The 24,445-nt window shown below is 40.0% G+C and overlaps 1 protein-coding gene across 4 annotated transcripts in view; it reads right to left on the bottom strand.

Annotated features, from left to right (window-relative positions):
• spop (speckle type BTB/POZ protein) overlaps positions 1-24,445 on the bottom strand; it is a 96,387-nt gene that overhangs the window by 33,867 nt on the left and 38,075 nt on the right. For all 4 annotated transcript variants that reach the window (XM_026164225.2, XM_080300135.1, XM_026164226.2 and 1 more), the window contains 3 exons: positions 15,296-15,499; positions 11,747-11,868; positions 7,853-8,004 (listed from right to left, as the gene is read on the bottom strand). In XM_026164225.2, coding sequence (XP_026020010.1) covers positions 7,853-8,004; positions 11,747-11,868; positions 15,296-15,382 — 361 coding nt within the window. In that variant the 5' untranslated portion in view covers positions 15,383-15,499. The remainder of the gene's footprint in view (positions 1-7,852; positions 8,005-11,746; positions 11,869-15,295; positions 15,500-24,445) is intronic.

The following is a 24,445-nucleotide window of genomic DNA, read 5'->3' as shown; positions in this document are numbered from 1 at the left end:
TTGTAAAACGCATAGAAATGTAGGTCATACACATCTATGTTAATTGTAGGCCTACAGTTGCAGTCTGGTAGAGAGTTGTTATAATGCACACAGGATTCAGGAACTGACAGGCAGGACTGTAAACCAGCCGACAATAGTTCAACATTGAATTCTTTCGCATTCTTCTAAAAAAATAAATTACATCACTTTAAACTGGAAATGCCTGACTGACAAACATTTATTTCTATACAGGTGTAAAAAAAAATTTCCACTGGATTTGTTTAGTATGGTCGACCACTCAAACAGCCATGTGCTAGAGCACAGCTTATGGGAACATGGTGAAAAATGTATGCACTGTCCATGATCCTGAAATTGGTTCATTTAATACAGTGGTCCCTCGCTATAACGCGGTTCACCTTTTGAGGTCTCGAGAATTTCTTTTTTTTTTTGTGCAATTTTGCGTTGTGTTCTGCCTCCTGATTGGCTGTAGACCATCGTCACTCGATCTCCTCCGTGCCGTGTCTCCTGTACAGTACAGAATGCGTTCAGCTTGTCAAATTTACATAAATCCTTGATCGCTAGCAGTGTGACTCTGAAAAGTGTTGTACTGTATGTTGGTAAGTTTTCTCCCCAACAAACACAACAATGCCGATGAAACATTTTGCAACGTCAAAGGCACCTGTGGTAGCATCTAAAAGGCAGAGGAAGATGCTAACCATCGCACAAAAAGTTGGACTTTACCTTATTTTTCAGACCATAAGGCACATTGCATTATAAGGCGCATTAAGCAAAACAAAACAGTCAGATAAATTTTTCTCAACTCATTCCTCATCGATGTTGGATTCTCTCGCAGCTGCTCAATTTCCCCATGTTCTGGACCTGAAAACAGGGTTCGATCTTTGGTTTCATTCTATAATACTGGACTTTCTGCAACGGTTTGAACTTTGAGAGTGTTTAAACAGGAGAGAAAGTGTGAAAAGGTTCATGCCTGTCTGAGAAAAGTGTATAAAGTGTGTTGTGATGAGTTTTACAGCCTTAAAATATCTATAATAATTGTAAAAGAAATAACGCTGGCTACTTCGCAGATTTCACCGGTCACGGGTTATTTTTAGAACTCCCGCACTAAATGAGGGACCGCTGTATTTTGCTCCAAACTTTCGGACCAGTTCAAAACATCAATATGAAACATGGGTCACTATAAAAACTTCCCATGCTTGACATCCATCCAAGGCCTTATTATTTTCAGGATCGGGTCCAAAGTTAACATTGTCATCCCTCTGTTCTCCTCATTCTTCAGCCACTTTGAACCCCACAGCACAGCCTGTGGAATTCTTGCCACAGAAGCCCCAGCATGTTTAAAAGAACCAGACATAAAATCTGGCCCAGTGTTGGCAAACCTAACAAATAACTTTAAGTTGTATGAGTTGAGAGGTGGACCTGTGGCACTTCCAACACCTCTTTATCAGACTCTGTTGGTAGGAAACCACCACTACTAACCAGGATCTACCCTCAAGCTTTTGCTCTTTCAGGCATGCTCTGACACAGCTGGTAGACAATAAAAACCTGACCCTAGCGAAAGTCGTAAAGCTTTTTATACCAACAATGAGAACCATCAGCATCTATTGTCCAGACCTGGCCATGCATTTTCATTAACTTATCTGCGAACAGGTCACAGGGGCAGCAGATTAAGCAAGAACGCCCAGACCATCCACCTCCTCCAGCTTATCTGAGGGGACACTGAGGTGTACCCAGGCAAGCCAAGAGACACAATCTCTCCAGTGTGCCGTGGGTCTGCCCCGGGGCCTCCTTCCAGTGACCTGGACATATTGCATACAATGTTGATTTTTAAGAAAAACAGAGTCAGAAAATAGTGAACAGAATCCACCTACGCTTGAGTTCTTACAAAACAACTTCACAAATGTTTTTAATCTCAATCCAACTAATTTATTCAGTACTTTAAAAGGGTTCAGGTCATCACTGACATTTCAGACTTCTGTTGAACTTCCAGGCATATTACATCCACTTAAAGTCAACATTAAATTTAACTTTTAATGCAGATGACAAAATGTGCTAAAAATAACCACTGTGTCACTGAGACCTGGTAAAACAGCACAGTGAAAGTCTCGTGTTGATTCCAGCTGACTATAAGATACACAATTGGTTTTTTAGGCGTGGGTTGCAGCCCTAAACAATTCCAAATATTAGTCGAGCTGCATGTAAAATCAAATGTTCAAATCTGTCTTTTCCCTCACAACTGCCCACTGCAAAGTATGTTTGATGTCCGGTCGAGCCATGAGTAGGTATCATCATCCTGTATTCTGCATCCACAGTCAGAATCTCTTTTGCTGATGTTAAAAAGCCTAATTCCAGCTTCATGTCCAGCCAGACTCTCCCAACAATGTCCAGAGGTAAATGTGAAAAAGGCTACAGCCACCCCATAAAAGATCATGTCTAAGGCTCATACATCTGCAGGGTGTGTAAACTTAATGTGTATACACTTGCCACTTCAAACAGACTCCTCTCTAGCCTACTCTTGCATAGAAACCCCAATAGGAGATCTGCTGACAGTTCACAGTAGGAAGCACTAGGATGAAGTGTCAATGCTACTGTAAGATCCTGTGTCTAATCCCCTGTTTGGATCTGAGAGAGCAGGCAGCCAAAGAGGGGATTGGCGGGGGAGTGCAGTGCATATGCAGTTATTCCCACCACTGCTCATGCAGGGGGTCCTTCACTGTAATCCTCTGCCTCTGGAGGCTGTGTACGCAAAAGAAACTGACAGGAATCCACATGCAAACCGATACACAAATAAGCTTGACTGAAAGTCAATTCACAAAATGTATTTATGCACTTTACAAAGCTACTTTATTCATTGTTCTCCCAGCTGAACAGTTACTCTAAAATCGACTGAGGTTTTTTTTTTTAAGCCAACGGTATCTCCAGCAAAGTCTAGCAGGTTTGAAAACTGTGTCAAACTTTTGCTACACTGTACCTTTTGTGGCTGGGCTGAGACAAAGAATTAAACTTAATGCAGGTATCTTTCACAGGCTCTCAGTAAAATCTTCTTTCTTTAGTGACTTTCACCCACTCTTATGTCCTTTAAACATGTCTGATGGCTCTAGCATGTGTGACCCAGATGAAGCCCCAAAGCACAGAAGCTACTTGTGAAGTTGTGTTATTTGGGTAAGTAACAAGACCAGTGACGAGTGAATAGTTCCCCAGTGGCAGTATCTAAAGCTAATCTAGGGGGTGAGGAGAAAGGCTGGCAGCAGGAAGAGATTTGGGGGGGGGGGAGAAGTGAAGAGAGGTGAGAGGGAATGCTGGAAAGAAGCCCCAGCAGACTCAGTGAAAAGAGAAAGAGAAGTGTGATTTCTTCAGTGTTCAGCTGTGACAGTGAGATGACTGTGGGTGCATGTGTGGATGTGTGCATGCATACAGGCACCAATGATGACGGCTTTGTGTGTGCTGAGCTCAGCTAATGCCATGCTATCATCTCCACTGGGGCATCAGAACACTGCACTGGCAGAGAATCAACTGCAGGTCAGATCGCTGGCGCTCACTCTTTCAGTGAGCTGGCCAAGGTGGTGGGAGTGCAGCCACTCTGCCAGAATACCAAAAAGAGCAGGGCAGCGGTGGAGGGAGGGGGGTAGGTAGGTGCAGCTGAGAGATCCGTACACATTTAGTGGAGCTACACATACCTCTTAATGTTCGGGGAAATTATAATGAACTTGTATGAAAAAACAAAAAAACAAAAACACACTTTTAACAAGTATGAATCAGCAACAAGTGGAGATAATTGTCAAGTTTTTAACAACGCCGCAGTTGCACTTCGATATTTCACTACCACTGAAATTTCTCACCCTGCCAAAAGAGAATCTAAGGTGATGCTGAAGGTGAGAAAAATGATGTCTAAACTGGCGACAGCGAGAGAAAGACTAAAGGGGAAGCCAAGCCAGAGTATTTAGGTGTGCAGGACATCCATATTCAGGCAGAAAACTCAAGGGTACGATTGGCACACAGAAAGAGAAGGTCGCCAGAAGACAAGCTGGCATGTAGAAAAATAGCAGCTGACAGAGCAGCCAGAGTCAACATCTCTCTTGGTGTCTGTCACTTTTCTGGACTTACTTTTTACCACTCAATTTTAGCAAAATCCCACTAACCACAACTTATAATTAACAACAGACTATACTGATCCATTGTTCATGCATTGACTGTTCAAGGACAATTAGTCTAGTCTTCAGTTAGCAGTAATGGGCATTCTACTAGCTTTTATAAAAAGCTGAAAAATCGAATGTAAAACGTTGCTCCCATTTACACACTGATTCAAACTGGCTGGCATAAAGAGATATAAACGTGACAGCTGTTCACACAAGAAAATCTAACCTCTACTAAAGATCGAGCTCTATAAGCTAATGTCAGCACAAACTTGTCTATTGACATTCTTGCTAGCAATGTCAATACAACCTGATTATATAAAGACTGACCAATAACTTCTACTCTATTACACGGTGCTCCACTCCCCCCACACAGAATGCCTGATCGCCTCTATCAGTCACTGAGGGCAACAGACTCTGACAAGTTCACATCCACAGCTTCAGTTAAATGAAACCAACATTTCTCATTCTTAAATTACAATATAAAGCAGACCACAGCCAACACACATGAGCTCACTTAGCCTTTGGCTACAACACAACAAAACCATTGTCTGTAGGGGAGATTTAACATGGAGACCATTTGAATACAAAACAGCTTGCGGCAATGGTTGAGAACTTTCCATCTCTCCTCTCTGAGCTGTCAGAACAGGAGTCTGCAGGGGGGCAGCTGTTTTCTCTGGCAAAAGGAGGAGGGGGGAGGACGGAGTGTGTGTGTGTGTTGGGGAGAGGGGGGAGTGGGGTCAAAAGACAACTTACAATCCACCCAGTAGCCTCAGAGGGGAGAACCAGCACATTAAGCAAGAGAGAGAAATGATGTGGCCATGTGGGGGGGGGGGGGGGGGGGGGGGTCTGCAGCTGATGTTTGAATCCATCTCCATTATTAAGTACAGACCATCAGAGGATCCACAGACAAACACCCTCTCTAGTGAGAAGCTCAAGGGCTGACTGATGCAGATCGGGTGTTTCATTAGATAATGTCAAGCAAATCCGTCATAGTATATCCTACACCCTCCTGTTATGTACTGCAGGAATATTCATATTTTCCATATAAACAAACCCAAAACATGGGAATGAATACATCTGTAAAAATGGAAAATATAAATATGTCTTTACTTCTCCAGTAAGCTAAAAAAATATATATATAAATGGAAGCAAAGTTAAGATACTGGACTTACTCTACTTTAAGTTCTCACTAGTTTTTCTAACCATTTCTTCCTTCTATTCAACTATCCACATTAAAAGAAATATAACCCAATAACTATTATATTAAATATGGTCCCTACAGGAACACAGTATAGAGGCAGACAAATCACTGTCCTGCCACAAACAGTCCACAGCCGCTCAGCTTTCTTAATTAAGCCAATTTGTTTTTATTTGACTTTTTTTTTTCCTAGAGGCCTGGATTAAATTGGATTCTAAATGATCCAGAACCAATAGAGCAATCTTTACTACCATATTCTTAGACACAGTGCTTGCTAAAGTGTCACAAATATGCTGGCAGTTGGGTAATTTTCTCCATTGACAATGCAAGTGCAGTGGAGAGCCTAGGTTTCCCCAGGGGGAATGTGGGAAGATTGTAGGAGGGCATATGGCAAGAATGGGATGGGGTGTGCACCATGGAGCATACCATTTATTACAGAAAGCCCCTTGAGACAAAAAGAGAGCAAGAGAGTCAGAAAAAGAAGATTCTTTTTTACTTCACTTGGCATTCCCAAAATTCAGGTTTTCTCTGGCGATTTAAGGGAGCAATATTACCAAAATTGTAAGGCCTTGAAATTATACATCTCCACAGTCTAATTATTACTTCTACCAAAGAAAAATCCTCCATGCAAAACTAAACTATAGATCACAAAATACCTAATATCCAGTATAAGCACTACAAGAGAAACTCTTCTTCAGTCGGCCACTCAGAATTAAGATTTAGTTTTCAAATAGTGATGGAATTAAAAAGGATAAAAGAGAAAGAAAACGAATTTGTGAGTGAGAAAAATGACAAAGGTCTAAGTGAGCAAATGAGGTACCTAAGTTCACATGGGGGAATGTTTCTCAGCAGGAAAAATGATTTCCCTTTCTACACAACCTGCACCGCAGGGTGTTGTACACAACTTCACTGCATATGCCTCTCATTCAAACATATTTCCGCCTCCCACCTCTTCTCGTCTCTCTACCTCCCTACCCACCCGCCCCGTCTTCCCTCCTCCATGCTTCCTGTACAGTGAGCTGCAGGGTACTGGGAGAGAGGGAGGCAGCCAAAAAGCCTGATAACCAGGAAGCGGTCACATCTGGCCCTCACTAATTCAATTCCACACAAGTTTGCTTTTCCTCCCCATAACATAACCTAATTAAAAATAAAAAAAAAAGGAATTGGAGGTGCATTCACTTCCAATTTATCAACAGGGAGTGAGGCTGTCGAAGACTTCTAAAAAGGTTGGGTCTTTTTTAATTAAAATCAAAATTGCCCCACGCTACTTTGAATTATATATTTACCAGAAATGAATCCAACCGGCAGTGATTACACAAGCCCATATGGCTATCAATACCTTACGTTATTAGACACACTTGGGGTATTAGACACACTCTCCACCTTCTACATTACAAATTTCAGTGCCCCAAAGACACAGGTGTGACAAGAGTTTTTCATTTTGAAACTCTTAAACTTTGAGATATCCCTGGCTTTGTGCTGAATATAAAGTCTATGTGGACAGCTTAGGTTTCAGTAATGAATTTGAATATATTTTTCAGTGTCAATTAGAACAAGTTAGGATTTCAGAAAATAAAACTGGACTCCCATGTATTTTTAAATGCTTGTTAGTCTTAACTTCTTGTGCCGGTGAGGGGGGGTCATGTGTTTATTATCATGTCAAAGCTCCTCATATAAAACATAATGTTACCATCTTGATCACCTGTATTATAAATATGTTTTCTTTCATCAGTGTGTGCAATGAACTTGCAATCTTGTTGCTTTTCAAATAGTTGCTTCGAGGACAGGGTCTACGATTCACATGCAGACAGTTGGTGTCTTTAAAATAATTTGACTGTGTCAGCTATTAGTCTCAGTTTGCGATTGAATGGGGTCAAGCATCAATGGCATTTAATGGTGAGCAATTAGATCAGTGAAAATTGCAAATATGTTGCCATCTACATACACAGAAATTCACACTAACAACTTAAATTGAGAGTATAGCCAGAACCTCATTCAGAAATCCCTCCACAAATACTGACATAGTTGCTAGAGATTGGCCATTTAACTGCAGACTATGCTTTTATAGGAATATAACCAAAATGCAACCAGTTGGCAAAACTGGTGTCTTATTGCAAAGAGATGCATCGCAGATGAGTTGAGCCCAGGTAGACTAGCTCAGATTGATTGCAATGTGTTGCAATCTGTCTGTGTTTATGAATTAAAAAGGAATTCCATGCTCTTCGTAAATCTGTCTGAATGTGGCTGCAGTCAGACTGTGACTGTTTGGAGACAGGTTTTCTTCTACAAAGTGATCTGTGCAATCACCTTGTGACCTAAAACTTGAGGATGTTGCACACTCAATCTCTGGTAAGCCAACAGGTCGTCACGCCTACTTGAAATCAGTCACCAAATTTGAAAACATTCACAAATCAACGATTTTTTTTTCCAGTCCAAGGAGGTTTTCCTATTTTGACTGAGCCATAAGGCTATATAAATAAAACTGACTGCCACTGTTTAGGGCCTGGTGATTCTGACTTACCCATGGCTTTGGTCTCCTCTCCCTTGGCATTGAGGATAGAAAACTTAAACTTGGCACGCACTTCACTTTTTGGGCAGCTAACCAAGAGGAGGTAAAGTGATAAATAGTCTTTGCTCTCCTCATCCAGACCTTTAGGATTCACACGCAAACACCTAGGGGAAAGAAAGGGAAGAAACACACTAGTGAGACCAAAAAAAGAAGAAGAGAAAAAAAAGGACAAGGGGGAGTATCAGTTCCTGGAAGTATCTGTAATATTTGTAAGTGACAATCTGATTATTCTTAGATGAAAAGTATTGGAAATTATTGACAATGATTTTTACTTTTCATCTGATATGTACTTTAAACGGTCGCTTCTATGCTCCACTTCAGCTTTTAAATGTGTTTTATAATGGCACAAAAATGTCTTCCTCATCAAACACAATCAATTACTTAATCAAATTATGTTTTAGCCAGTATGAAGCAATTTCTCTTGATTTCACAAATTCTCAAACAAGTTGTTAAAAATCGAATAATGTCCTTATTCATAAAGCAACATTTAATTGAAGCTTTAGACTACATCAAAGCACAGAAACCACAGCAGTTAAGGCTACTAAAGATCTGCTTAGCAGCAGTCTCAGACTACTCTTCATGTCCAAAGCTATTGTCACCAAAACCCTCCAGTATCAAAGGAAATGATGCTCAAAAGTGAACCTATAATCTGTCTGGTGCACTATTATGTTACTCTGACAATAAGCCAGACAGACTCACACTTGTAACATGGTTTCAGGGACAGTGAGACAATACCACTGTGAGGTAACCCACTGCTGTGCCATGGTTGGTTAATGATCCCATACACTTAAACAAAGCCACAGCAGCAATAACGCAGTATTATAACTCATAAGGATCAGGATCCGTCACAATTTGCAGGTTATTGCAGGTAAAATGCCAAGCACAGTTTGGATGAAGACCTGTTAGGTGATCACCGTGTCTATGTTTGATTCGATTCTGACCAGGAGGAGTAGCGATTCTTGTGACATGTGGCTGTATGGGAAGACTGACAAATCTCCAGAGGCGCTGTCACGGCATAAATTCATCAGATAAGCTAAAAACATATTTTGACATTATGAAACTTGTGAATAAATAAAATACATAGGATTTAATATATTTCCTAGTCACTAATTAACCACGGTATGCATTAAAGTGGAAGATATAGCCATTAAAAGGGTATTTTTTTAACAAAGTAGGAAGCAAAACCAATATAAAGTTTCACTGTACTCACAAAAACCCAATAAACAACACCTGATTCTAATACTCCCAATCTCCCCTCAAAGTCTTCTTCTTTGCTTCCAGCGAAGCTACTTTTATTACAATGCACCTGAAAAGTCATGTTCCAACACCTCACACGTGTGCATCAGGAGTTCCACCTTTGATCTCAAACTTGTGCAGACTTCTGTGTCAAGCTGACCCAACCTTTATGTCAAGGATTGTCACTACTAATATGAGCCATTTTCAGTAGAAGTACACAGTGTCCATGGTGAGATCCGTGATCAGCAGTAAGCTCTTTGGGGTATTTTCGTTTTTTGTTAGTTTTTTTTGTTTGTTTTGGGGGGTTTCCCTTCCCCCTGTGCTTTTGGGTGGTTTGGGGTTTTTGTTTTTTGGGGGTTTTTTTTAGGGGGACATTTAACCCAAGATCAGACCGACTGTTGAGGGCTTCAGCAGTAATTGAATAAGGAGCCTGAGGGAGAGCATTCAGTGCAAAGTCATGACCTGTGGTGCGTGTCAATTGTACACCAATGCACACAAACTGAACTTTGGCCACAAGCACAGTTATCACTCATCACCCGCCATACTTGTCAGATCTAGATCCTTTCGATTCTCCTCTTCCACAAAAACAAATGCAAGTTGAAGATCTAGAATCCTTCACAGACGTGAAATTGGTCTGAACAGCAAGAGCATCCTCGAAAAAGTAGTGTTATAGGCGCTGCCGAATTTCACAAGCAGACTGGAATCGGCCAAATTGAAATGAGGGTAAATCCAGCAGAGTTTTATAGTCAGTAGTGGTACAACGTAGTTGAGCAAAGAGTCTGAGCTTTCCTAATATTTCAATATGAAACCGCAATAATTATAAATAAACATCAGAAATCTAAAATAAATCACAGGAAAAAAGGGTCCTCAGCAATGCAACAGAAACCAGTTTCACAAAAGAATCATAGCTTTGTGTTTGCAACATATGGATTGTTTGTTGCACAGCCTGTTACAGTTTAAGTAGCATCAAACACTTTACCATGGCCATATGGACTGTTAAGCATCTGGAAACTAATTCTGGAAATTATTTAATAATATTTTACGACATTATATGAATTACTGTAATAATCCTGGCATCACGTCATAGTCAGCTGCCAAGTAAGTCTTACATTTTTCAAATTAAATAACCTCTACTTAAAAAGTATTATAAGGTAAAAGAAAATGAAAAGAAAAGCGAACCTGGCCTGAATTCTTAACAAGTTCTTATTAATTCATTTATGTTTGTCTCTAGTTTTTATTGTACAACTTGGGGGGCTGATCTGCAGTGCAGTGCACTGGAAAAAGATGCAACTGAAAAAGAGTTATGCTACAGATGGTTAAAATAAAAATAAATAAATAACAGAATCGTTCACCCGGAAACAAAAGACTAATTAAGTCATCATTCTTTAACATGACACAGTTTGCATCCAATTTAAACAAGCAACTTACATAACCCAATGTGACTACTGCATTGTTTTATCCCAGGACATAATCATTGCCTTCATCCCCCTAAAATATCTTTGGCCACTACATAAATGCATGAGATTTTAAATGAGTGACCCTGACTTATGTGGAAATGAAATCACTGGCATGTCATACTTAACACAAATCTTTGATGATGTGGATCCAAAAAGTACTCATCAGTTCAGCCATCTACGGAAGTCAAAGCATGACAGCCCAGTAGCTGTTCACTTAGCCAGTTTGTACAGCTGCACTCTCGGCAATTAGGTACATTTCCAACACCGGATGGAATAAGTCTGTCAAGTCATTTCAGGGCAAACTAGTACAAAATCAAATCATATTACTGCCTTCAAAAATTTAGCTTTGACAAGGATGGATAAGCACTGTAGCACCTTAAACATAACAGTTTTTTCTTTGAACATTTTTTGCCACACTTTGCAGGAATCAAACAAAGTCCAAAGCTACGATCTGGAAAATTCAGCATACATTTATCCATTTTCCCCTGGTCAGACTGTGAATATTAGCGGACGAAGAATTATAGAGCAATTTTCTGTGTACCTAGCCACATCCTCCACATCCCTCAGTTCTTCCTGGGGAGTTGCCAAGATGTTTCAAGGAAAGATGGGAGGTGTGAACTGCTCAAACTCAACCTATAATTTTAAACACGACAAGCAGGAGGGTGCTCATCTCAGAGCAAAGTCCCCTCATCTCAGAGTAAAGTAATCCAATTTAAATGTGGGTTTAACCTCAGATCAATTCATGCATACTAACGTGTCATGCAAGAAGGTTAATTTTAATTTCAAAACATATGCTAATAAACACTGCAAACACAGACACGTTAAAAGGCACAGAGCAATGATTGATACTCCACGTGTAGAAGCACGTAGATCACGTAAATGGTAAATGGCCTGCATTTGTATAGCGCTTTTCTAGTCCATAGGACCCCAAAGCCCTTTACACTACATTCAGTCATTCACCCATTCACACACACATTCACACACTGGCGATAGCAAGCTACATTGTAGCCACAGCTGCCCTGGGGCGCACTGACAGAGATCTAAGTTGAAAATCCTTAAGACGACTTCTTGAAAGGACATTCTCCAAAAGCACTCTTAGAGCAGGAATGCTGTACTTTATATGTGTTAGCTAGAATGATGAGACTTTACTAACCATTTGAGTTTGTCATTGGCTCCTGAGGAAAAAGTGGAGCTTTTGATGACCTCTCCCATCTCCTCACGACAGAAGCTGAAGTTGTTGATAGTCCACATGTAGGAGAACTTCACCACTTTGATCTGCATAGAAAAAGCACAGGATGGGCTGAAACCAGATCTCCTTTTTTATATATTTATCTATTCTATATGGGTAAGTGGTCTTTGGTCAGCCAGGACTTCAAAACCGCACATCAAAACTGCCTTTCATCTTAATAAACACTGACAACAAACGAAGGGAAAGAAGAAAGGATAATGGAAAAGTAGCCACGGAAAAAAAAAAAAAAAAAAAAACAATTTTGCAAGGACGTAGCAGAGATGAAAAAACAGACATCATCAATGACATACTTTATCTAGCTTTGCTCTTATCAGGAAAGTGTTATCTGAGCTAGTAAAGCCTACACTGCAATAACTATAACAAATACAATTTCATAGAACAGATAACCATTAAACAAAGAAAACATGTAAAATGACATCAATTTTTATTTAAAAAAATAAAAAAATAAAAAAAATAAAAAAATTGGCTGGTAATGTAGAAGCCATCAGGGAAAAAGCATATCAGCAAGCTAGATTTAATATTGCACAAATACCAAAAAAGTTAAAAAAAAAAAAGATTCACCATTAAAGATTAGCAAAAGCTGCACCAGGCTGATTAAAGCAAAAGATACATATTGTGTAACACTGTTCAAGAACACCTTTATGGCTGAAGTACTCCTCCAATTTAACACTGCACCTTGTAAGTTTAGAGAACTTTTTTTAACATTCAAAATTGATGCAGCAGAAACAGCGATATCGCCACCTTGTTAAAACACAGAACCTAGTTCACCCGCAATATAGCTCAACGTCTGACAGTTTATCTAGTAATCTGGGTGTAAATTATAGTAGTAACTGCTAATATAGCCTTGAGCCTCTAGCCTCAAGCAGAAATAAGAAGCAGGCAACAAAAAATCTCTTACCAACAAACCAACAATGTTTGAAGAAGCTTGAAGCAATTTGTCAGACTGTGCATAGCCAATTCTAAAGCAAAGATTGTACTTTATAAATGATGAAGATAATTTTGCTTGCATGAATCAAACTGACATTTGATAATCTACGGGCAGAAAACAACAAAAGGAGGAACCGAAAAAAAAAAGAGTATCTCAACCTCCTGACTGCATGAAAGCATCCAACAAAAGGGACCGATTACCAAGTAATTACCAAATTACTAAATTCAGAGTTCTTCTGGGGTAGAATTAGATTGTTTTGCTAAATCCAGCCAGGTAGTGCATATGGTACTGTGCAAAAGTCTTGAGTCAGGCCTCATTTTGTTATATTTTGCCTCCAAGGAACCAAACGTTCTTCTAATTTTTAACGTGGTCTTGAGCAGTAGTTCTCCTGGCTAGTTAATCATAGTTTCATTTAAAAATTAGCTGCTTTTTAACTTATTTTCAGACCAGAAAATATGAACATTTTCACCTGCATTTTTTTTTTTGGTTTGTTTGTTTAGTAAGTCACTTAACTTGACTCATTCAAGCATAAAAAAGGAACTTAACAAAAGTGATAAAGCAGTGTTGTATCTACACATAACAGGAAAAAATGGCAACAAAGGGTTTTTAAAGGTGCTATGTAGCAAACGGTCAGGAAAGTTAAACCTGTAAAAAATGCAGCAAAAAACAAACAAACATTGTTTTATAATGTTTTTGCAACACCAAGTTGATTCCCAAAGAGCTATTGGCCATAAAAGTGGCCAGTCTAAAACCCACTTGCAGCCACCACTGCTAACCCTCAGCCTCCTAGTGGAAACACCTATGGTATCAATTTCAAAAGTGACTGCATTCAGAATTTGCCCTGTGACCTTAAGATAAAGGTCACCGGGATTCAAACCTGTCTGAGAATTTTAGCAGCTACACCTATTGGTACCAAAACTCCTACGCTACCTCGTTATGTAATCACATTTTAAAAAAGCTGCTTGTCCACGTTGCCTGCCCGTCTAGTGGGGATATAATAACAATAACTAAAAGTCGTGTTATTCAGCAAACACCAGACACAGGACCTGAGAAATGTATTTGGTCCATCAGTTGATTGATCTACTGTTTGCTGAACCCTTATCAGAAACAGTCTCAGTGCAAATGTGGCTGTCAGAAAGCAATTTTTAAGGAAGCGAAATGAGAAGAAAAAGCTGAGGTTTGCCAAATTACACAAGAACTGGGCTGAAAATCAGTAGCAAAAAGGTCTTAATGAGTGCTAAATCCAAATTTCTAATTTTTATATCAAATCATTTTCAAAATGTATTAAAGAAGTCAGAGGAGAGGTACAACACAACACAGAGGTTCTGTCATCCTTTGGTGCTGCATTTCAGCCAGTGATCTCGTCAGAAACGATGGAATAATGAAAAAAGAAAATATTGTCAGATTTTGATTCATCATGCAATACCATCTGGAAACTGTCTGATTGGCAACAGCTTCATTTTTCAGCATAACAATGATTCCAAAAACACTGCCAATGCAAAAAAAATAAAAAAATAAAAAAAGCACCTGGATGGAAGAACACACAATGGAACACACAACTATCAGGCATGGATTCACATCCCCAGAGACTGGACTTCAAAATTATCTAAACAGTTTGGGATCATCTGGAAAGTGAACAAAAGGCAGATGACATCCAAAGAAGATGTCTGGAATTTCCTGAAGAACTATTCCTTATAACTACTTAAAGACATTACGAGGAAGCTTGCCGAAGTGAGTTCGGGCTGGTTAAAGACAAAATCTTATAAATCCTCTAACATCTTTAAAGACCACAAATTAAATAACCTCAGCATTTACAAGGGGTGAAATTAAAATTATGGTTACAAAAGCAGTCCAGTAAAATATACCCCATTTCTTATTTCTCAGTTTGTACACCTTCATTTCCTTTTTTCGCATTTTACCAGAGTATCAAATGAAGGAGGTGATAAAGAGATATGAGGAGAGAAGAGCTGAGGCAACAGGCGTTGAACAAAATTAAAAATCACTGCTTCAGAGCCTCATTTAAAATTGATTTCTAGCGAAAACAACTATTGCCACAGGTGTGTCATAAATTGCTTTGTTATATCCCAACTACAGCTGTATTTGTTTCATCTCAGATGGTCAACGGTTTTGCAAATCAGCAAAATATTATCTATTAAGTCTACTTTTTAATTAAATTAAAAACGTGGTGCAATGTGATCAGATATACTTCTTTTGTTAAATCACACACACACACACACACACACACACACACACACACACACACACACACCATTTTTACTTCAGATGCATTTTAGGAATTGAGACATCCTTCAGCATTGTGTGCTGAGATTAATTTCCAGGCAAAAGGACAGGAGACACAGGAGACTGGTTAATGGCACTGGTTAGTGGTTACCATCTTAAGTAATGCCTGACAATCTAACTATAATATTTCAAGATGCATTCTGGCCTGATTACGGTTCAGTTTAGTAAAACACAAGGAAGTGAAAAAGTGAAACACAAAATATAAAAAGTCATGCATTACTCACCTGAGTATAACACCAGCTCTCAGCCACAGGACTGCTGGACATTTCTGCCGGTGGTGGGGGACTTGGTACTCTGGACATTGCCAGCATTGATGCTGAGAGCACAGAGTTGGGCAGTGGCAGCAGCCAGATGTGGGATGAGGTGGTATGAGGTGTATGAGGTAGGAAAGGTCCAATAATCAGTCAAGCTGGCTGCCTCTTAAACCCCTGCCATACAGAGAACAGCAGAAAGTTGAATTCAGTACAACAGACTCTAAAATAGCTACAGGCTCCCTGTAGTGTCACAGAAATACAGCCATTAAAACAGTTTGACTTTTAAAGCAACAAAACCGATAACTAAGAAATCTGCGACCTTGTGCATCCCATGTGTGTATGTGCCTCTCTTTGTACATGTCATGGCAATTCTTAATTAAATGTTTGGAATAATTGAGTGGTATTTCCCAGTAAGTAGGAAGCAAGGGCTCTGGATTTATTTGTTTTGGGGGAGGGATAGCTCAGTAGGTAAAGTGGTCACCCCATGATCGGAAGGTCGGGGGTTCGAATCCACTTAACGGCTACCCTGAGGTACCCCTGAGCAAGGTACCGTCCCAACACACTGCTCCCCGGGCGCCTGCTTAGTGGCTACCCACTGCTTCACTGAGTGAATGGGTCAAATGCAGAGAAAAACAAGTAATTTCCCCATGGGGATCAATAAAGTATCCATTATTATTATTATTATTATTATTATTATTATTATTATTATTATTTAAAAGAGTCTTTGGCAGTCAAAGCACAGCAGCAGCGTGCACTCGGCTTCACTAAGGGAACCCTTCCTTTATCTGCGCGTGGTTTCGTCTTTGTTTTGCTTTGAGATGAACAGAGTGCTGTGCCAGCCACGTGATTCCAGCCAGGCTGCATCCCATCCGCTGTGGCTGTAAGTGAAGGGCAGGACTTAAGACTTTCATCTCAAGCAGCCAGTCTGTACTCACAACACACACAAGGTCACACTTTACTTTCAAACGACTAAGAAAGGTCAAAGTTTTGTTTGATAAGCACCTGTTCCAAGGCTGTTTTTATTCCAGAATACTGCGGTACAGATTTAGACTGTAACGGCTACATCACCTCTCCGCTTCCATTTGAAGCAAAGCGGAGTTTCCTCATTATTTTCCTATTCTAATTTTTGGTCCGTTCTATACTAGCAGTCTCAAATGCCTGAACATCTTACTGAAAAATAAAAAGGAATATGCACGGTTTGGTTTCAAAGTGTAATTTCTCTGCTGTCTAAATCTCTCATTTCCTCTCGTCTCATTCCCTTACGCTCCTTTCAAGTTCCTCTCCACAAATTTCATACCTAAGTCATCAAGGTCTCAAGATCTGGCTTTTCTCACTCAACCTGCAAGTCCCCCTGATCTCCTGCCAGAGAAACCTTTCCACTCCATTGCTTAATTAGTGTCTGATTGAAAGACAAGTTTAGGACCTAAGAAAACTTGGCAGAAACAGTACTGGACCAAGAATCCAGAGAGACAAAAAAAGGGAAGGAAAGGGGTAAAAAGGTAAGAGGAACCTCTGTCTCTTGGTGAGTGGATTGGAAACAGAAGAGGCGACACGCGGACCTCACCGGCTCTGGAACCAGACAACTTAATTAATGTTTAGAGCTAACGCCTGAATCTGATCATCTCAATTCGGTGCCCCCTTTTCTTCTTTTGTGCCACTTGTATCTGATGAAAACACTGGTGGCATTTTCGCTCAGTAAAACAATAAAATATTAATCAAAAAAAAAGTCGGGAGAAAAGAAAGCTGTACTCATTTGCAATTTAAATTACCTGAGACTTCCTGGCAATTAATTACAGTCTATACGAGTGAGCGAGGGTGATTTTTTACATGCATGTGCTTCCTCGTGTCATCATTCTGGTATTGTATCACAGTGTATTCAAGGCACAATTTACCAAGTGGCTTTCTTGTATCGTGTCCCTTAAAGAACACAATGAATGCCTAGTAATCACAGGAAATCAATTTAAGAAAACATGACAACACTGGCAGCACTGCTAACAGCCTCACAGCTTTCTAAATACACCCAGATGACACTTAACCAGAAAAAAGCTTGGGATGTTTTTTTTCCTTGTTTTTCATGACAAACATCAAGAGCAAAGCAGTAGGAGAAAAGCAACAATAACAACTGAGAGACAGAGGAGATGCGTGCTAATCATAGGACTCCCTCAGGAGAAATGTCTTCAGACAGTTCATTTGTCACAGGAATCTGAAGATGACGGTGTGAACGAAAGGAATGGCTAATAGGTGATAATGCATATGATGTAGGGAAAATAAATATTGTCACATTACAGTGTATGGCAGGCACAAAGACTGTGCTCTCCCAAAGGCAATTAAAAGACAAAGGAAAGAGGTAATCGAGGTGCTGTGGTTCAGATAAGGACTGAAGAATTTTTTGCAGCTACTTGGTAGCCATCAGCACTTCTAAGGTTGGATAAAAAGCAGTGAAAATTAGGATGAGGATAAGAAGTGCTTAGAAAGAGAGAGAGCAATGCAGAAGAACAGCAAACAAGTTCAGATTCTGCAGAGTATACATCAAAATTTCTCTGCCTGCAAATACAGCAAACTAAAGAACTAGACAACAGTTTACTCTTCTGTAACAAAAGCATACAAACGCTGTGCTAGGGATGCTGCATTGTGAAGACTAAATGACCTGTCCTTCTTTACCACTACAATTTTTGAGGGCTATTGTTGTATTGAACACCACTAAAGTAAGAGGTTCTATTTTTAAATCTGAAAAACTAATGTCACAAGCTCACCAAAGTATTTTCTGCATGGTTTTCACATGCAATTTACAGGCCATATAAAAATGAATTGAGTCACAAAGATGTCACCATCTGGTTTGTAAACTGCCATTTCGAAGACTCTGTTTTAGCATTGTGGCATTGGCTCTCCTTTTTTGTTTGTTTGGGGTTTTTTTGTAACTGTTAAGTTACAAGATAAAACTACAGAGCCTGGTTAACAGTGCTGCGATGGACTGATGGACAACATCACACAGTCACAGAAACCTGCTAACGCTAGGCGACTGTTAGTCATGACAAAATAATGCTAAAAGGTTAAATGTTCACAAAAATGTGTACAGGGGAGTTATTTAAAAGTTTGCCCCCAAACAGCTGTTGCAAAAAATTTTCATTTCTGCTGGGCATTTTAGCACAGAAGTCCATGGGGACTCATCTTCAGAGCAATTTGTCATCATTTGAGTAACTGGAAATGAAGAACCGTTTCTGGCACTTCTGCATGAGCCTTATTATAGTCTTGGATGTTGCCACTCTGGTTTTAACCCATTCTGCACTTACAATAATTACAGTTTAATCAAAAACAAAGTGCACGGTAGAAAAGAGAAAATGTTCTGCACTCCTGTCCTTCAACATCGGTTTTTGCACATCTTTATTGAAAATGTCATTATCACAAAATCTTGACTGACAAGACACATCATTCCTGATTTTCTGCACAACAACCTCAGCACTAAAACCTCTTGCAACCATTCATTTTTTAACCTATGGTTCATTTCAAGAAGTCATGTTTTAACAAATGTTCTTACTTTACATTCACATAAGTGTCAAAATGGTTTATGTCTCTCCACACACTTACACTTAATGTCTCTCAACACACACTTAATCTTAAATGATATACAACAATTTATCAGCTCTTTGACATTAGAATTTCCTCAGTTTTTTACATTTCAGGACTACAGACAGTGAATAATTAGAAAAAGAAATAGTTTACAAACTACATAAGCAGAATAAATGTACCCTACAGATCAGAATTCAGTGCTATGTTGAGTTATAAGTGTAACTTGTGGGCTTCCTTAGGGCACGTCGTCATTTTTTACCTTTTACCTTGCAGAAGATTATGTTCAAGATGCCCCTTTCAAATGACACCTTAAAACCAAAATGCAGCCGGCAAAAAAAAGCATGGCACAAAACAAGTTTGATCTTCTGTTTTCTGTATGTATAATGCAGAAGGTGTGACTGTGTAGCAAAAGGAGTATAGGAGGATGGGCCAACTTCAATCCACATTCTCATCCCATGTCTGCTTTCAGAAAGGTAGGCCAGATGAGGAGAGTGAGACCTGGAGCCCATTTATATTCATTACAGAAAGACAGTCTGCTCTCACTCTACCAGTCCAGTCACCATCTCTCTCCATCTCTCTGTCACATACTTCAACACGCCAGGGAAGAGACTCTGACAAACCAAAAGACAGATAGATTCAACTTCTTCTGCATAAACAAGAGGTAAGCGAGGTGATGCTGCGTCTGCCTCTGCCATCAGGATGAGAGCTAGAGGCCACCAGCTGTCCAGACTGTTACAGCCCCACGGTATACCGGTACCACATCACTAACATGTTACACACTAAGTGAATACATGACACTCGGCTCATGGTGTAATAATTCCTGTGCTGCGATATTCACTCCATCTGTAAATTTTACGTGGTGATAGCATATTCTGTGCATATGTTACCTCCATCTGCAAATCTGATATTGTGAAGAGCTTACAATGCATATTTACACTCGAGGACACATTTCTGTTCATTTGTTTTTCCATCTGTGCTTGTGACAATCTGAATAGCTGGTGATGCACATCGCTTGCACAGCCTTCCCAACCTCAGTGTCAGTGAGAACAATGCATATTTAGCTTGTTTACTTTCAATATGTCTAGCTGTTGGAGTATTATCTTTACTTCATTGCAGGATAAAAGTATTTATTGGCCCTTCTAAAGAAAAATAATAATAATCTTAACAGGATCAAAGAAATGCCAAGTTTGCCAGACATTTGATATTTAAAACATTTCCAATCATTTAACTAGACTTGCTTGGGTTTGCCAGATAAAACGTGTAGATCACCAATAAGATTTCCATGCAGGATCCGTTGGTGCACAGGTTAACAACCATGGTGTAGATAGGAAGAGAAATGGAGAAAGGATCATGTGAACAATGTTGTAGAGGTGAGGAGAATATCAGCCAGGATCATGAGTTTGAAGGTAGAAACTGAAGCGTTGATGCTGAATGTTCTTCGATGAAGAAATGCAAGTAAAAAGGAACAGGTGTGATGAGGTGGTGTTAGAGAGATATAGTGTTAAAAAGAGAAAAGCACAGATGGCAGAGAAAAGGATGGATGAGGTGAACATGCATTTCAGGAAGAGGCAGGAACATAGGGTGACAAAAGGTGGGGAGGACTGGGAAAGTACAGCTGAAGTGGTAATTTGCTAAGAAGGTGTACCCTGTGGACAGAGAAAAGGAGACTTGGCTTTGAATGAGGAGGTACAGGAAAGCATTCAAAAGGGTTAGCAAAGAAACAAGAGGGATAGTCAGGAGGACGAGTAAAGAAGACAGAGCATTGGGAGGCTAGGTGGCAAAGAGAAAGGAAAAGGTGTGTAGTGATTTCTATGTGAGGCTGGAAAGGAGCTGAAAGATGTTGAATATGGAGCTGCCAAGTAGGAGGAAAAGAGGAAGACGACAGAGAAGATTCATGGATGTGGTCAAGGAGGATATTCAGAAGGTTGATGTGACAGAGGAGGATGCTCGGGATAGGGTGAGATGGAGGCAGATGAACCACCGCAGTGACCCCTAAAGGGAGCAGCCGAAAGCAGAAGCTCATGCATAGAAATGCTGGAGAGTGCACATTGTTAAGCTGCTGGGCTGACAGAGCATACATCAGTTGTAATTTTCTCTGAATTGTTAGCCTGACTTCTCCCAGATTGTGTTCTTTTAGACCAACTAAAATTCAAACAAAAAACATCTTTGACAAATAACATTTGCTCATATTGTTTCCTCAATTAGACTGAACAGTAGTGATGTGCGGATCGATCCTGAAATATCGATTCCTCCGATACCAATCATTTATGTTCTAGAATCGATTCTCACATTAAAATATCGATATTTTAGTAATTTAGAGTAAATTTGTAGTTTATCATTAACAGGAACACAGTGGAAAGAAACTATAACATTCGGATTGCCTACATTCAAAGGAACTACTTCCTCTTCCGCCTTTCATAGTCATGTGCGAAATACGGCTGTATAAATGTCTCGCAGCCCCTTGGCGTGCGCACTCACAACAATGGCTGAGCGTAAGTGTGCGGATGTATTTTACCTCCACAAACAGCTGAGACGTGGTTTGCAATAAATGTGGCAAAAAAAGTGAGGTGTTGTGGCCATACTTGCCAACCTTGAGACCTCAGAATTAGGGAGACATTCAAAAGGGCTGTTTGGGCGGATAAATATATTTTACAGGGTTTATTTATCGGATAAAATACGTTAAATGTCACCGTTATTATTGGCCGGCCCGGAAACAGCGGGGGTGTCCAAATTCAGAGGCTGCTTCCACCTGAGGACCGGCCTTCGCGGTCTAAAGAAAGCCGGGTAGTACGTCACGAGCTCCCTCGGTGGAGTGAAACTCTGCCGTCTGCTCCTTGCTGTCTAAAATATAACCGGACACTGACGTAAACTCTTCTGTTTAATCAGTTTTCTGTTTGACGTTTATTCAGCTGTGTGAAAACCCCGGAGGAACCCTCCCGAGGGAATAATAAAGTTTAATTTAATTTAATCTAATCTAATAACTTTAATCTCAGCCAAACCGATTTACTCACGAACAAATAAAACACTGAAAAAGCCAAACAAGAACATTTTTAAGTTATCAAAGTGACTTGTACATCATGTTTAACCCGAGTGGTGAAAGACCGCGGGGGTTTGAAGACGATGTGTCGGTCGGCTCAGATATTTGAAGTTTACACAGCTACATCCTCACCTGAAAATATGTTAAACGTTTTTTTGCGACCCAGAAAGAGAAATAAGAGTGATATTAAAACTAAGTCGCTGCCGTCATTGTTGGAAACTGGAATTGGCTGGGCCGCGCTATGAATTCTGCGATATGGTTTTTCAACTTTGTTGTCCGGGTGGAAAATCTGGAGAAAGGTGGGATTCTCCCGGAAAAATCGGGAGGGTTGGCATGTATGGTTGTGGCAACATCACTAACCTTGTCAAACACCTCAGAGTAAATCATATCACAAAATATGACGAGCGTATGTTGAGGCGAACTGAAGAGGAGGAGAGGGACAGGTGCTGCTAGGGTGAGAGTCTCTCACGGAGTCCTTTAGTCCTCCAGGCAGGCAAGGTGTTCAAATAGCACACAACTTTAGTTTTTTTATTTCTATATGATGAACTCTGCATTATTAAGTGATAAGAAGAAGGTATTCTGATGTCCTGTAATCATTATGACGCTATAATTTGAGATACAATAAATAAAATCCGTTTTGTACAAAGTATCGGTATTGGATCAGTATCGTCGATACCACCCTGAATATTACTTGGTATCGGATCGGAAAGGAAATCAGTGGTATCGCACATCACTACTGAACAGCCATAATGCTAAAACCACTGAAAGTGTAATTTTCTGGGAATCTTCAGATCCTGATATTTACTTGGATGTTATTTGACATGAGGCACCCCCTAAACATCCTTGCAAATGATCACATTCCCATAGCAATGTCACTGGCAATGGCCTGCAGTACAATGCACCGTACCACACTGGACGGGGGAGAAAAAAAAAAAGAAAGAAAGAAAGAGAGAAAGAAACAGAAGAAAATGAGTCAACAAACATGACACAGTGTTGACTTGGTCTCCAAATTCCTGAGATTCTAATCCGATCTAGTACCTGCAGGCTTTGTCAAAACAAAACTGGTCAATGCCTTATAACCCACAAGACCCAAAAATCTGATTCTAACATCCTGGTTGCAAATACCACATGGCACCTAAGAGGTAACATATTCATACCATGGTGGGAGCTGCAGGAGGTGAACCTGTATAATATTCAGCAGGTTGGATCATCAGCCTATAATATCTTCACAGATCAATAATTTGCAATTATGCCAGTGACTGTGGCTACAGAGCCAGTCGTCCTAACATAACATTCTTGGCAGTCCATTAGGGTACCTGTTTCAGTGTAATACTTCACCTAATTAACTGATAGTTACAGCCAGGGACCACTGCTGCATTGCACATTTTCTCTTTATGCTGCTTCTGCTGTCATGGCTAAATAGTAGCAAAAACACATGCAGAAAAAATATTTAGCTTTACTATCCCTACATATAAAATGTCGCTGTTGAAAAATTACAATCTACATTTACCATCACCACGAGTTTTTGGATTATGAACACAAGTGTAGGTGGTGTTCATATTCTAAAATTAATACTTGTTCCAACATAATCTAATGTCACCTACTCTAACTTTACAATAAATTGCCATTCTAAAGACAAACGGATCCTATTGTGGTTACATAAGTTATGTAGAGTTATAGCAATGTTTTTGTATGAAAAGGTTAAGTTTATCCAATAAATCCTTCAGTATGACCATATGGCAGGGACTTCAAGCAACCTGGTCTACTGTGAAATAGGAGTGACAGAACAAAACAACAAAAAGCCTTCTGGAATTCATTACAGCTATCGCAGAGTCTCAAAAACAGAAAATATATTCATTATACAAAAGAAAAGGAAAAACACATTCTACATGCAAGCACACAAACACACATCAATACACAATTAGCCTGTCACTATCTTAATTCCCTTTACACGGAAAATAAAATGGAAATGTCAAAAATATTAAGTTACCTACTATCCTCTCCCTCAGAGAAACAGGTGGGAAGGTGCTGAGACATCGCCACCAGGTGGACAGGGGGTGGAGGTGCGTAATTTGGCCGCTACAAAGAAAAGCCAGAATCACAGCAGGGATCCTGGAGTGTTTAGAGGGTCACCTTGTGCAACAACAGGCACAGAGCAAACCTGTGAGGTACACAGGCGGGCTGCAGAGTTGAGAGGGACAGACTACAAACACTGAAAACCTGCCAGAAAACTGAGGTTAAGTGACAAAGTGCTGCAGACTTCAAAGTATGTGTGACGCATTTCTGAACGTAAATCAAATGCCCACATGCTAGCTCATCTTTTCACAGCCTAGAGCCAGGCCATGTTCTTCTATCACCACCACCACAATTCTCTTTCCTCCAGCTCTGGTGAGCAGTCTGACAGAGGGTTAATCAAGCCTGTTCATTATAACGTCAGATTTCATAAAAAGCTTAGGCAGTATGTGCAGATCCATCTGGGGGGTTAGCAAGATTGATCAAGTAAAGTAGCCGACCCT

The sequence above is a fragment of the Astatotilapia calliptera genome, chromosome 4 (genome assembly GCF_964374335.1).
Source record: "Astatotilapia calliptera chromosome 4, fAstCal68.1, whole genome shotgun sequence".
Lineage (NCBI taxonomy): Eukaryota > Metazoa > Chordata > Actinopteri > Cichliformes > Cichlidae > Astatotilapia > Astatotilapia calliptera.
Note: the sequence above shows the minus strand (reverse complement) of the source record. Positions and strands in the feature narration are given on the sequence as shown.